We start from the raw sequence: 14,542 nt of genomic DNA, 5'->3' as shown, positions 1-14,542 counted from the left end.
CATCACCGTCGCAGATGCTTGAGCCGAGCAATGGAGCCGGATGAAAGGAGAGGTAGGAAGCGTGTTGCGGAAAGCCATCGCTTTGCGTGTTATACCTCGCAACCGAAGACTGCTCGTCCCAGCCGACAACGTGATGTATCTGTGATGATTCCAAGCTTACATCTTCTCTCGACTAAGAGAGAGGCCGTGTTTTTTCTTACACCCGTGATTTCGGCCTCAACAATCATTATTTACGTCTAATTCCTACTATCTTGTGTTTTTCGTATTACTGCCTCAGTTACCTTTCTACCATTTACTACAAAATACTACTGCTACCTTAAAGGCATATGCGCAATAAATACAGCATACAAGGAAGGAAACGCTTGAACGCTAAACTTTCTCCATTATATTGATGCGCTGTCTTCAAGCAATAGATCGCCATATAAAGCGAGTGATATGGCGGAAAGTAAGCACTTTTACCAAATTGCCAGTCAGGTTTGGATCTTATTTCAAAACGAAAGAACGGCTTCCAACCAAGTTTTTCAATAACTGAATTTCGCAGTTTACAGACCACACCAAACCCTCGATCCCGCCGGAGTGGCGCTGTGATTAAGGCGCTCAACTACTGTTCCCAAGGATGCGGGTAGTTACGGATCACCACGCTCTCTGCTGGCTCGCGTCTCTCAAGGATCCATCCGGCCGTCTCGGCCACTGGGCCCTGAGGTTTCAGGAATACGACGTCCGTTAACGTACCGTTCTGGCCACAAGCACTTTGAGGCCACCCATGTGTTCGCCTGCATCGTCGTCCCCGCCTCGGGGCTCCTTGGCAGCCCTCACCATCGAGGTGAGGCCTGTCAAGAAGTCCTGATAATGCCTTCTGAGCAACGAATGGACCCCTGCATTTCATCTCTCCTAGATATTTTTGGCACCATTTCCGCGGCTACCCATCCTCGGACACACCGCCGACAAGCCTTATTTCACCATTCCAGACGGCCTGCTCTGCCGACGCAACTGCAACTCATAGGGCAGAAAATGGCTCCTTTTCATTCTGCGCCACCTCTGCTCCGATATTTGTGCCCGTCATCACACTCACCCGCAAAGCGTTCATGCCAGCGTCCTGAAAACCTATGATAGGATTCGTCAGAGGTATTACTGGCAGGGTATGTACAATTTTGTACGTTGCTAATTCGCTCGTGTGCTTCCTGTCAACAACGGAAGACTCATTCCTGCCACCCCGCAAGTGAAAGAGGATTTAAAGATTTAGCACAACGGCTAACGCTTCCAGTACTTCGGACACAGCAGTTCAGACCCACCAGCCGCAGGTCACAGCTTCAGTGTGGGCAAAGGACGCCAGAGACAAGCGATGACGATAGAGATGTGCTCTTTGTCTTCCTTACAAACGATTTTATTTTTATTTTAGTGGCCAACGTTTTATTCAGAAAACGAAGGCCCTCAGCAGCAAAGCTGAGTCCTGGTTTTAAATTTGTATCGCCGCCAACGCAGTTCCAAATGTTTAAAGTAAAAAAACTCTATACTTAACGATAATCAACATATTAATGTTCCTTTTAAAGGATAGCAGCAAAACGGAGAACTCGACCAGTGATCTAAAAATACATAACATTCTTATCGCCAATTCTCATTTCCCTCTGAGAACGCAGAGTTGAAGCATTAATAAATCTCAGCAGTACCTGCTCTACAAGAACTTTTATTTAACGCTAATTTACGCTCTCCTAAAGATTTATTGAATATTACTTCCTCAACTGACACCGGTTGCACTTAGATTCACCCTTACGAGTAGAGAAATGCGCGCATGCCTCTCCGGAGAACCTGACTAAAGCACAATTTCGTCCATTCCTGGAAATGATAGTGGTACTTGTAGACAGGAACCGCTCTCATTAGCAAGAGGCGATGTGCACTTTATTTAGCCTGAGACCTATTCATTGACGTGATGTCAAATTCACTAGGTGCTGTCTACTGCCCTCGGCTCAGGCTGTCTTCTGCACCTTCTGCCACGAGGCGGAAAGACTGGACACGAGCAGCATACCCCCGTCCACGGGCATCGTGATGCCCGTCACAAAGGAGGCGTCATCCGAGGCCAGGAAGGCGATGCAACGGGCCACTTCATCAGGGGTCCCCACTCGACCCAGGGCGTGTGCCCCGGCAGCGTGCTGATCCAGAAGCTTCACGAGCACGTTCAGTCATGCGCGGCAGAAAAATGGAACACTACATATAGCAGTTGCATCCACAATGCGGTAACCACCTTGCAAATGTTATCGTAACGCTTTTTATGAAAGATCTCCCCACTAGTCTACGCAGAACATATCGCTACAGAATATGCCTGCCCATTCATGAATCGCACCAGTTGTTTACATATAATCTGCCTGCTATTCGTATGCAGAAAAGAGCCGTGATATAACTTTTCAAAGCACCAGTATATACTAGAATCCTTTGTTTACGGGTAAAACTTGGTCTTACCTGACTCTAGCAACAACGTAAAGGTCCTCAAATTCCTGTTTAAATTCTGCATGTCCTCATAAAATCATTGCTCAAAGTAATGTTGTTTCCCGTGATATAGAGCTAAAGACATCGCAAACAAATTAACGGATCCGTCCCGATACCTGCAGAAGGGTGTTGTCAATAATTCATTTATTTTCAAGCAATTATTGAACTTACTATTCAAGACGGGAGTTCACCTGGGCATCAAGTCAAAAGGTGCTAGAGAAATATGAGCGGCAGAAACAACGCATTTGACCAGATGTAGTATTGGCATCATTTCCTCAAACACTATCCATGCTACCAGCATCCGGCTGCAAGGCTCTTATTCGTTGAAGACGGTGCCCGTGATAACGAACACATTTTTTTACTGAATATGAACAAGGGGAAGTGGGGAGGGGGGGAGGAACAGAAGAACAAGGGGAGGCCGGGCGAAGCAAGAATGGCAAGAATGGCATGGCGTGTTCCGCAAGATATGACAATGTGCCGGAAGAAATCAATGTACAAGCGCGTAAAAACATTTATTATCTCATTCGATAAATAATTTCATGGTTGAACGCCATGTTCTTATCGTGGACCGAAAAGTGAATAAAATGCAGCAATTCACATCCTTAACAGAAGCGACCTGTTGTAGTTAATCGTCGTTTGGTAAAAGAAAATGTCAGAAAAGTCCGAAACTCAAAACGTTTTGCTCAATTCCCTGAGTTTTAGAGGAATCCGAGCTAATCAATTATCAATGCCACAAAACGACAAAAAAAGGAGAAACTTAACTTAGTTTTACGCTGCCAAATCAGCTAATTGCAAGATATGACGACTTTAGGAAGCCCCGCCATCTGTGTGGTGTATGCATTTCCGCGTACCCACTTTAAGATTTATTAACAGCGTATCAATTTTATGTCAATTACCAATTATATATTTATTATTAGCGATTACGCTGGCATACAATCAGTCGCGCAGGCTGCCTAGAGGTATGTTTGTTTCAAAGTTTATAACTGAATAGCCACTAAAGAGTATATTTCAGCAGGTTCAATCCTTGGGATGATGCATTAGAATTTTCGAACAGAAAAAGCACCCGGAAGGCCGCTTTATTTCACCATAATTTCAGCTAGCGACCTCATAAGGAACCTCTCACGCAAACCAAGTGCAATGGTATTCGCTGCCATCTCGTGTAAAAAGAGAAAATCGATATCGTTTCTAGAAAATAGCATATGAACGGAAAGCAACAATATAATGATGCCCGATAAGTAGTATGTCTGGTTTCTGACTTCATCTATGCCTCTCAAATACGGCTTAGAAATAAAAAGGAGTACTTTAAGCACAAACCTCCGCGTGCTGCTCCACGCTCACGCCAGGCTTTTTCGCTAAGGGAGTCTTGATGACACCAGGGCTGGGAAAAAAATTCCAATTAACACATCATTACCTTCTTCGAAGATCCATTTTAAGAAGCATATGACAACATTACCATGTTATGAAACATTTATAAAAACGCGCACAGTGTCCACAGTGAGAACGAAATCGGGTACTAAAGCTTTATGGGCGATTTGGGCCTGGCGCAAAAGGTTGTTTCGTCAAACTGTAGTTTGACGAAACAACGACGTAACATAGGACGGAGGCAGTGTGAACGTTTTTGGACTGCATATCTATTATTTTGTTTCGAGTATGTATTGGTAATGCCACCAGATATGGCACGAGTATGTCGCATCGTTTTCACTCCATGAGTCCTTTCGATATTCCTAGCAATGCTCCTGCCAAGAACCCTTAAGATAGCACAGTACTACAATGACCTCACAATCTGACGGCAGCATCTTGTTCTGTTACCTACGTATGAGCCGATTGCGACTCATGCCTATCAGAATACACCCTTCGTGCAATGGTATGAAACTCTACTATCTGCAAGTCATATATCCCGCGAACATACATCTGACCTGCATTTATGCTCATTTGGTTACTTCGTAATGCATCCGCGTGTTTAACTGATGTAATTATTCGCACAGAGCCGTTCTATCCCCTTCTTTCTGCCAGAGACAGCCACGAAAAATGTATGTTACCCACTCGTTCGTTTTTTGACATGCGACTACCGCTTTTGCACCGATAATGGAAATCCAACTCTCGTGCTTTTCGCAACCTTTCGGAGCTTCTCTAAAGTCAGTCAGATTTAAGTACTGCAGGCACACTTTCAATACCGTACTTTTGGGGTCCTTAAATGAGCAAAGCACCGATTCGGTTTCCATTGAGGTCTCTAAAAGCTTTTCACGTTAGTGTCTGCATGCCCACCATTAAAGCACTTCCTTTGGGTAGTTAATTTTTATTTTTTATTTTTCTTGTTAAATCTAGAAAATAGACCTGTGCAGCAGCAAGGCGCAAGGCGCAGATTATGAACGTGATGTGTATAATACTCGTATTTTGACGATTATTCAGTTGAAATTCACTAATAAACCCAATTTTATTTATATTAACGCACAATATAATATTGCCACAGCCGCAACAGTCTTTTTTTTTTTTCAGCAATGTAGTTCAAAATACTAAGTGCCAAAACTAAGCATTTGAAGGCTCGTTGGTGGCCCTGTCCTGCATTTCATATTTATTAATCATCCTGCGTGGTATCCATGCAGATATCATGCTATCTTCTTTTCCTTCCCCAAGTAGATAATCCGAGTCCGTATTTTATGAATACTAAATACTGATGACGGAATTTTATCATTCTACAATGCTGCGAAGCTTTCGAATCGCTATTTGTTTACTTTCACTTTCTCAAACCATGTCTTGGATTAAGGAAATCCAAAAAAAGGACTCGCCTTTAAGTTAACAGCCATCAATTCAAATGCAGTACTTCCCCTTAAAATATGAAACATCGTTATGTATTTCTAGTTACTTAATCCTCTAAAAAATTTTCTCTGCCATCAACATTTTTGAATCTTGTTGTACAGCCCCCATATTACAGATCACATACACGTTTATCGCACAAGTTTTAAAATACAAATCTGTAGCCTCTAACAAAGCCTGTCCCGCATATGAGCCTGTCTTTCTTCCATTCAGAGTGTCACGGAAAAAAGAACGAAGCAAACGGTGCACTTACTTGACGGAATTCACCCTTACTCCATGCGGCGCATTTTCTGAAATGACAGAAAAGTATTGAAGTAATTGGAACCGCTGCCCATCAGGATGGTGATCAAGGCAGGGATCGAATTTTTTTTATTGTTCAACAGAAACAGAGCACGTGTGTGCTCTCGCATCATTTTCAAATGCATCACTGACATCCAGAACTGGAGCGAAAATGTTATTCGTACACCATTTTTTGAACGTACTACAATTGGCGCACCCACCGTAGGCTGCACATCGTGTGAGATGATCCAGGGCTGCTTTGTATATGCTATAAGGAGTCTCATTTGTCACCTGTAAAGTCAAATCAGACAGTCATTCATGGACAGAATATTTCTGTGAATCAAGGGCGTCATTATTAGCGCAAGCAGCGGTTTTCAACAAACGCGTGTAGCTTTAACTTGCATTTCGATATTTCAAGGCAAAGCCACGAAGAAATAGAAAATTGACAAAATAAAAACAATAGGTTTTATCATTTGCTTTATTTACAAGCGCAGTCATACCTAATCAGCAGTGAAGCATTGCATACTGCAGTGACACCTGAATAGAATCACAGGGCTGGAATCAATTGGTTACGAAAGCCCAACTACAAAGATGTGTAAACAGTTATCTGCCTTTTTACGCTCTCACATAGGCGGTTCCCGACGAAAGCATTAGTTTGCTCTGACTTGCAGAACCATCCTCAACTCTGTGGCAGAGTTCGACCCGATCCATTCATTTTGCCCTACGTGTCTGCGAATGAATTGTTTTTGTTTAAAACGTTCATCATCATCATCAGCTTGACTATACCAACTGCAGGGCGAAGGCCCCTCCCATATTTCTCCACTTAAGCCGGCTCTGTGCTAGCTGCATCCACTTGACCCCTGCGAACTTCTTAACCTCATCCGCCCACCTAACTTTCTGCCGCCCCCTTCTACGCCTTCCTTCCCTTCGAATACAGTTTGTTACCCTAAGCGATCATCGATTATCCTCTCTTCGCACTACATGTCCTGCCCATGCCCATTTCTTCTTCTTAATTTCCAGTAAAATGTCGGTAACTTGAGTTATTTCTCTGACCCACTCTACAGGCTTCCTATCTCTTAATGTTACCCCTAGCATTTTTCGTTCCATAGCCCTCTGGGTTGTCCTCAACTTAAGTAGAACTCTCTTGGTTAGCCTCCACGTTTCAGCCCCATAGGTGAGTACAGGTAAGATGCAATTGTTGTATACTTTCCTCTTGAGCGATGCCGGTAAGCTGCTAGTCATAATCTGCGAGTGCTTGCCAAATGCGCTCCATCCCAATCTTATTCTTCTTGTTATTTCCTTTTCATGGTCCGGATCTGCGGTTACTACCTGTCCTAAGTAGACATATTCGCCTACTACTTCCAGTACTTCGCTACCTAATGTAAACTGCTGTTCCTTCCCGAGGCTGTTGAACATTACCTTAGTCTTCTGCATATTGATTTTCAAGCCTACCTTTCTACTTTTCTTGTCTAGGTCATCAATCATTATTTGCAGTTCATCCCCCGAGTTGCTTAAGCAAATTTATATTATATTTATTGCAGTCTTATACTATCTAATAATATGCATCTTTGTATCTGCAAAGTACGTTAGGTACAGCCGAATAGTCCGGATATTATCCACAGTCATTAATCTCCCACTCTTCCCCTCAACTCGCCTGTCACTTTTGTTGCAAGTGCTCCGCACACACTGCCTAACTCTATATCCAACCGTCGTTTCAGACCATCTCGCCTAACCTTCTGTGTTTTATTGCGTAAGCAATACTACGCGAGGTTCCAGCCCGTCGCGTAAACCCGGCCGGTAGCCACGTTTGACCTTTGACCTTTAGAGAAGAAGAAAAAGGAAAAGAAAAATAAAAAGGAAAAGGGAAAGAGAAAGAAAGAGAAGAAAAAGACTAAGAGAAAGAAGAAAAAGAAAGTGAGAAAGAAGAAGAAAAAAATGAAAAAAAAGAAGAAGAGAAAGGAAAAGAGAAAGAAGAAAAAGAAAAAGAAAGAAGAAGAAAAAGGAAAGGAAGAACAAGGAGAAAAGGAAGAACAAGAAAAAGAAAAAGAAGAGAAAGAAAATGAAGAAGAAGAAGCCAAGTCGGCTTTGCTTCCGCAAGCTAATTTTTTTTATATATATTCCAGCTTCAGAATAGCCGAGGTGGTTTATGAGCAATAATACGGATTAAAATATCGCCACATTACCGGGAAAGAAAACGCCCTCTTATAGATTTTGCTCCCTCCTTTTGTTGGTCACCAAGTGCAGTTACAAGCTGGATGTTTTTCTCAGCTGCACTACGAAGATTGCATGAGGATCGCGATGAACGGTGACTCACAGCGCAAGCACGATATTTCTGCACTCGTCCGAGATCTTTGTCCGATATCTAGTTCTCTCCGCAAATAAAGCAGGTGCCACATATTCTGCTATCATGTAAATCAATGCGTGCTCTGACATCACTGGCGTCAACAGCTGCCTTCTGCGATCGATGTTCACTTACCAAAACATTTACCGCGGGAACCCCAGATCTTTGGTAAGATTTCCAAACAAACAGGGTCAAAACGCCTCAGCAACCTATTAGCGCGTTGATAACGGAAGATAAACTTCGGACATTTACCTTCACCCTGATTTGATATGGTTATTATCCGTGAATAAACACTGCACCACTGTTTCTTATGAGCCTCTTCTCCAAACACATCAGCAAAGTAATACAAGCCCGGCTGTAATAACTGATGCGTTGTTGTTATTTTCATGCAAAGCAGGGCATTCTTAGAAGCGTCATTACTGTCACAATAAAGACACGACTAACTGATATCTTGCTTGCATGTGCAGAAATCTCTATGTTTTAATATTGTATAAACCATTGTGCAGCGAATACTTACCACTATCATTGACGCGACGCTGGAAACGTTCACGATGCTACCTGGAAATATGAGCAAAAACAATATTGCTCTAAACACACCGTCATGTGCGCAAACCATATTAGCTCATTAGGCTTCTATTCATGTGTGCTCTGTCGTGAATAACTTGTAGGTTACCTGATTCGCAGTCATTACTTGTAACTGGCAAACATCGCATCATCCGCTGCCTTTTTGTCGAAATCAGAAGTGTGGAATACTTTCTACGGCAAATTTTAGACTAGGTTTTCTGCGCTCTAAACAACCCTTATGATGCTTGCATTTAATTGAACGAATCCGAAGCTATCGCCGACATGGAATCGATATTTGGTTTGGCTTGGTTTGGTTTGGTTTGCTCTATGGGTGCTTAACGTCCCAAAATGATTCACGCTATTAAGGATGCCGTATTGGAGGACTCCAGAAAATTCGACCGCAAGGGTTTCTTGAGCGCGCACTGACATCGCACAAAATACGGGTGATTTGGTTCTTGCTTTCACCAAAAAAGTGGCCACCGGGGCTTAAACTGCACCTGTGTCCTTGAGTTCAGCAGTCGACTGTCCTAACTACTGAGCCACCGCGACGGGTGAATTCCTGTTCGGTTTCCTCATAATCGTCCGTAGCCGTCTGTGCGAGTGAGAATTACGACCACCTTCAGCGCTTCCAGACACAGAAGAGATGCCTAATCATAATCGTGCGCACGCTCAGTCCAACAGACTCAGACAACAGCGTCGATACCTTGCTGCCGATTCCATTATTTATTTATTCACATACCCTAAAGCCCTCAAGCGCATCGGAGACGGAGGGGTGGGAGGTGGGGGGGGGGGAGAGATACAATATATGAATAAAAATAATGATGAATGCAAATAATTCAGCAAGCAATGCTACACAGGTTTCAAATTTCAACATAAAAAAGACTTCGGTTTGCTAACAAATGCGTCTCGACTATTAATCGTAGCAGTGCGTTCCGGGAGATTATTCCATTCATAAATACCAAGAAAGAGCGGTTAATGACCAAGTAAGTTAGTACGAACCAATATGGCCTCGGCTTAAAACTTGTGGTTGAGGCCGATAGGAAAATACGATGCTCAGGTTTGATATGTATAGCAGAGAACGACATTGGTGCATGATAATATCGATGAAAACATGAAACAAAATACAGAAAACAATGTCGGTTTTAAGCCGCAAAGTGTTCTTCGCGGTATGAATCATGCTGAGCAATTTCTCCGATGACTGCTCCTCTTCTGTGAGAAAACCTATTCACTGCCATCTCTCACTCGCGTCCAAGCTTCCTCACAAGGTGATACGCTGAAACAGGTGAGGTTGTTCCTCCAACAAACCTTTGCTTTTACGCAGGTAGGGCAGGGTGTTTCGGATCATGCAAAGCGGACCACGAAGGTTAGTTGCCCACACACGGTCGAAATCTTGCATGGAAGCGCTATCTGTGGTTCCTTCCATGTTCATTCCAGCGTTGTTCACCTGAACAGACAAAGGAAGCACGTTCAGAGGCCGCAACATTTCAAAATAACTCTGCAAACAGTGTACATTGAAAGTAATTGTGCACACATCACCGAAACAAGTGTTCAGTTGAAAATTAGGGCACCTACACCGATCTTCCTCTGAAAGCAGTGTTTCTAGAACTGGGAGATGTGGCGCAGTAAGTGCGTCTCTATGCGTACCTGTTTTGCTCATAACTATGTGGCCTAACTTGTGCTCAAATTTCTTAAGATTCTCCAAAATGACGAACTGACAGATTTCTCCCTTCTCAAAGAAAAATCACTCATATTTGCCCGACCAGAATCTCCCTTCCAGGGCGCCATTTATTACGTCGTTTGTACTTTCCCCTCCAAAAGCACAAAATCTAGTTTAACGCTTGTCTTTCTTTGAAAATCATTGACTTGCCTCTTTGCCTATACCTTTACGACTGTGTGTCGGAAAAACCCAAACTCTCCACCACGAAGCCATTCTCGCCGTCATTGGCCAAAGATCATACATGTGTGTTTCGAGAACGAAAAGTGTTCTTAGTCTTCAACACTGGTAACTTATATAGTACTGTCGAGGAAAATAATGACTTTGATACCCGCGCTGCCAATGTAGGAATAAACTTCAGTCGATGTGCGCTTGTGCAGTGCACTAGCCGCTTGCATGAGCAATAAAGACTGAAAAGCCGATGGGAGAGTAAGAAGCGCGTTGTCACCTCTAGCGTCTTCCAGAATAGCTTCAAGCAGTGCAAGCACACAGAAAAAGGAAGTTATACTTTCTAGGCACAACACATGCTGCCAGGAGAGTCTTCGATCTGTGTGCCGGCTCGGTGCCGTTGGATAGTGGTACTATATAGTGCTCTCAATCTGTGACATTCCGCATGTTTAACTGCCCCACAGCCGCATGTTCAAATTATTACATGTTCAGAACAATCTCTGAAAGAGCAAATATTTTATTTTTCTCTCGCGTACAGTACTCTAGTGAAAAAATGCGAGAATAAGCAGCCGCCAAATCATTTTCGGTCCGCCCACAAACATATCCCAAACCTCATCGTAATCAGTTTATGCGCCACGAAGCCCTTTCCTTAACATTTTATGTTCTATATTTGCACGGCGATTCACTGTGCTTCTCGTATTCTTTGCTCCCGCAATATTAGAGAGTTTTAGCAAAGGGGGTTCATATTCTGCGCCACTGGGAGCTCCGAAGAAGATCGCCAGCGGAGCGGAGCGCAACTGGAGATTTAGCACAGCGCCTAAAACACCCGATTGACAGTAGCAGTGCGGAATGCTGTGCTGCCCCAAGTATTGGTGAACAGCGGAGTTACGCCGAATCGAACATGAATCGCGCTTGCTGTTATTTTATTAATGCTGCTAAATAAAGACACTATTTGGATAACTATTGTGTTGTTTAACATTACTGGTGCTTATATAATAGCAAGTATGTCATGTTAGAAAAACATTTAAGCTTTTTCGTTTCGCACTGGTGGCCGCTATGTTACGCTTTCACGACGCTCGCTCTCTGGGCGCGCTCCGCTTGAATCACTTTAGGAGCATGCAAGAGTGGAGCGCCGTAAACCTCTTGCCCGTTTGAGCGCTTCGCACATGCGCAGCAGCATCTCCACTCGTTCACTCCGGTGGCCGTAAAACCGCTCAGCTAAAAATATATAGTATATCTTAGTAATTATGCGAAAATAACCGGCTCATGGTGTCCGTGGCTGTGGTTGTCCTCGTGAGTTATGAGATGCATTTTTAAGGAGCAATAGCAAAATCTCATGTCACAACGTACAAGAACCTATGAGCACGAGGTGTTGACAATATAATTAGCGCCTCCTGCATTCTGTTTTTCGGGATCTAAAAAAAGAAATTTGAAGTATCTGTTGGTTGCACCGCTGACCACGGGCCACGCATGATGCTGGATAACGTGCGGACTGCTTTCTTTGTCATACGTTCCTGTAGGAATAGTTATTGCAAGAGTACGCGCTGTCAAAAGCATGGGCCCTTACATCCTGACTTTTTCCATAAAACGGCGGGCTGATATATACACTTGGTGTGTTAGACCCCTTCCTAGCGCCCTTGTTCATTTTTTTAGTACTGCTCCGTAATAAAAGTATCGGTTGCAGTTATGGTCGTCTTCGCTTCTCTCGAGGTTTTAAAAGCAGCTTCTGACTTTTGGAACGAATACGCGGTGCAAATGCACGCACGAAATCATCTGCAGAGCGTCATCATTCCTTGCCAACCCAAACTTAAAGTTGCGCAGAAGAGAGGGTGTCAAAATAAATCCGCGGTTAAACTCATCAGAGGTGCTACTGCACTTGAGATCAATCGCAAGTAATCTGGTGAAGCGCTCCGTTACATAGCACAAATGGCCAATGGACATAAAACTTCGATGCAATTTCCAAAGCCTTTAGGCGCTCACAACACCAGCATAAGTATTGAGTAAAGCAGACAAGGAAGACGACATTGGTCGATCGGGTCTCGCTCTTAGCTCTGTTTCGTTACCTAATCATATTTACATTCTTCAACTGCGGTCACATCTTCAAGGCAGTACAACGGTCGCTCACACTGGAAGAGCACCTGCGCGCTTCCATGGAGCGGCCGTGGCTGTACTGCTCCTATGGGAAGGGTGAGGCTGCCGACGCCGGCAGTTTTACGGGAACCATGCCAACCGGACGAGGCTAGCGCGGACGAGGCGACCATGGTTTCTCAGGCTGTCTAACGAACAGAACAAGAGGACAACCACCTGTCCAGCGAGCGATCATCACTCAAGGAAGAATAATCAACAATCCTAGATAGTGACAAATTAGTGGCCGACAAGGCTGACGCGGACAACGATGATTACATACTGGTGAGTCGTCGGAAGTGAAGAATAATGTACGCAAACGAGGCTCCACAGGTGGGAGCCATGAACGTTGTCGTGTCGTACACTTAAAGGCGGCGCTCAAGCGTTCTTCCTATTCTCCCCTTCCGAACACACAGAAAGGAAGTGATCTAAGAGAGCGAAACCCTATCCATTCAATCACTGCTAGGATCACCTCCGGTTCGCAGCTGATTCACCACATAACGGTTTCTTCATCTGGATATCTCAACAGAATGACAGGCTGACTTTCCTCTGCAATACTCCCAGATAGGCGACAAAAGTTAAAGCGCATTTCCCCATTCTTACATGAAGAACACCTGTGCTATTAAGAGTGTAGCAAATGGTATTCAAAAAGCAGCTACCTGATTACTTAAAACCGCAAAGTGATCTACACCTGAGACGACCGGTGCGTCGGTTGGAGGCTCAAAGATGGATGAAATAGGCAGTGAGAGCTACCAACTCTGTTATGCTGACATTCACTAATAAGACAGAGCTCCCGGCAAATTTTCACCTAAGGCTCACAACACATGCAGTCACCGAGCTGACTGAAACTGTTCCCCGGTGTTTCAGAAGAAGAAGAAGAACGCTCGGTCACCGGCAGCTAATGCTTTCGATCCAAATTCAGTTCAGCAGCATTGAACCCTTCTCATTTATATGTGCGCTGATAGCTTACGCTCTCGCGTCATACTCTTAAAAGATGAGCTTAAGTGTCCCCAATAATGTAGCTCCTTACACTGATAGGGCGTGATAGGGAAATAATGTAGCAGGCAAAAGAAGCTTCCGCCGTTGCTATCGCAATTCAACAGTGTCAACCAAAGTTAAATCCCAACTAATTTGTTTTAAAGCCTTGGACTTGGCCGGCCTAGCGACCTGTCTCGCTTAATATAGTGTGCGATGGCAAGCTGGTGCATGACTAAATTACTTATTGACCATTTTACCATGACCACTGACCTTGACTTCTAACCTTAATAACTCGCGTGACTCTCAATACGTCATTAACCACGTGAGTGAACATGCGATGAGGTCGGCCAATCATAGGCTAAGCGGGATAAGAGCAGGAACAATACCTTGCAAACCGATGGTCTCATCTTTTGAAAAACAAAAGCAAAATCGAGCTATCACTTGAAAAAACTTGGTTCAACCGCATTTTACCCTGCATTTTAGCGCTGTTAATTTTTTTAAGTATATGCCTTCTGGAACATCAGGACCTGCTACTTGTTGCTTGTTTTACGATTTCCCTCATTTCGCAGAATCTGAGCGTGAAAGACAACCTACTACAGATATAAATAGAAAGAATTACACATTAGCACACTGGCGCACAGCACGTACAAGGATCTCAACTTTCTTTAATTTTGGTGCGAAGGCTTTACTCACGAGGATGTCTATCTTTCCAAAGTGCTTCACCGTATTATCGACTACAGCTGCAACGTCCTTCTCCACCGACACGTCTCCAGGAACAACGAGTACCTGAAAAAGATTAAAAAGATCAAAAGGAGTTTATTTCATATTTTGTCCTTGAAGCCTTAATCACAGAACACGCCTAATGTTTTTATGTTTTGTAATGTTTTTAACACCTCCTGAACTGAAGACTTCAACTGTCCAAAACCTAAGCAGTATTTAAAGTTCTATTGCCTAGCATTACCCAGCTCTTTTCAACAAATTTCGACGCCACTTGCCCCTTACCTGAATTTTCGTTGCTGTCATTGTTGAAAGCAGGATACAAATAAAAAATAGTGGCACCCCCGAAAAGGATCCCCTGC

The 14,542-nt window shown here is 43.8% G+C and overlaps 1 protein-coding gene across 1 annotated transcript in view; it reads right to left on the bottom strand.

The window, feature by feature from the left end:
* Nucleotides 1-1,911: 1,911 nt before the first annotated feature.
* The window catches only part of LOC146196153 (uncharacterized), a 36,048-nt gene continuing 23,417 nt past the window's right edge, over nucleotides 1,912-14,542 (bottom strand). Inside the window, exons 3-9 of the mRNA XM_084596333.1 lie at nucleotides 14,157-14,249; nucleotides 9,785-9,923; nucleotides 8,433-8,473; nucleotides 5,796-5,865; nucleotides 5,549-5,585; nucleotides 3,796-3,859; nucleotides 1,912-2,159 (exon numbers count right to left, since the gene is read on the bottom strand). Of these exons, the coding sequence (XP_084452459.1) occupies nucleotides 1,965-2,159; nucleotides 3,796-3,859; nucleotides 5,549-5,585; nucleotides 5,796-5,865; nucleotides 8,433-8,473; nucleotides 9,785-9,923; nucleotides 14,157-14,249 (639 nt within the window). The 3' untranslated portion in view covers nucleotides 1,912-1,964. The remainder of the gene's footprint in view (nucleotides 2,160-3,795; nucleotides 3,860-5,548; nucleotides 5,586-5,795; nucleotides 5,866-8,432; nucleotides 8,474-9,784; nucleotides 9,924-14,156; nucleotides 14,250-14,542) is intronic.

Source organism: Amblyomma maculatum, chromosome 3, assembly GCF_055883805.1.
Source record: "Amblyomma maculatum isolate TAMU_Amacu chromosome 3, ASM5588380v1, whole genome shotgun sequence".
NCBI classification, from domain to species: Eukaryota; Metazoa; Arthropoda; class Arachnida; order Ixodida; family Ixodidae; genus Amblyomma; species Amblyomma maculatum.
The sequence above is the reverse complement of the archived record's forward strand: the minus strand, read 5'-3'. Positions and strand labels throughout refer to the sequence as shown.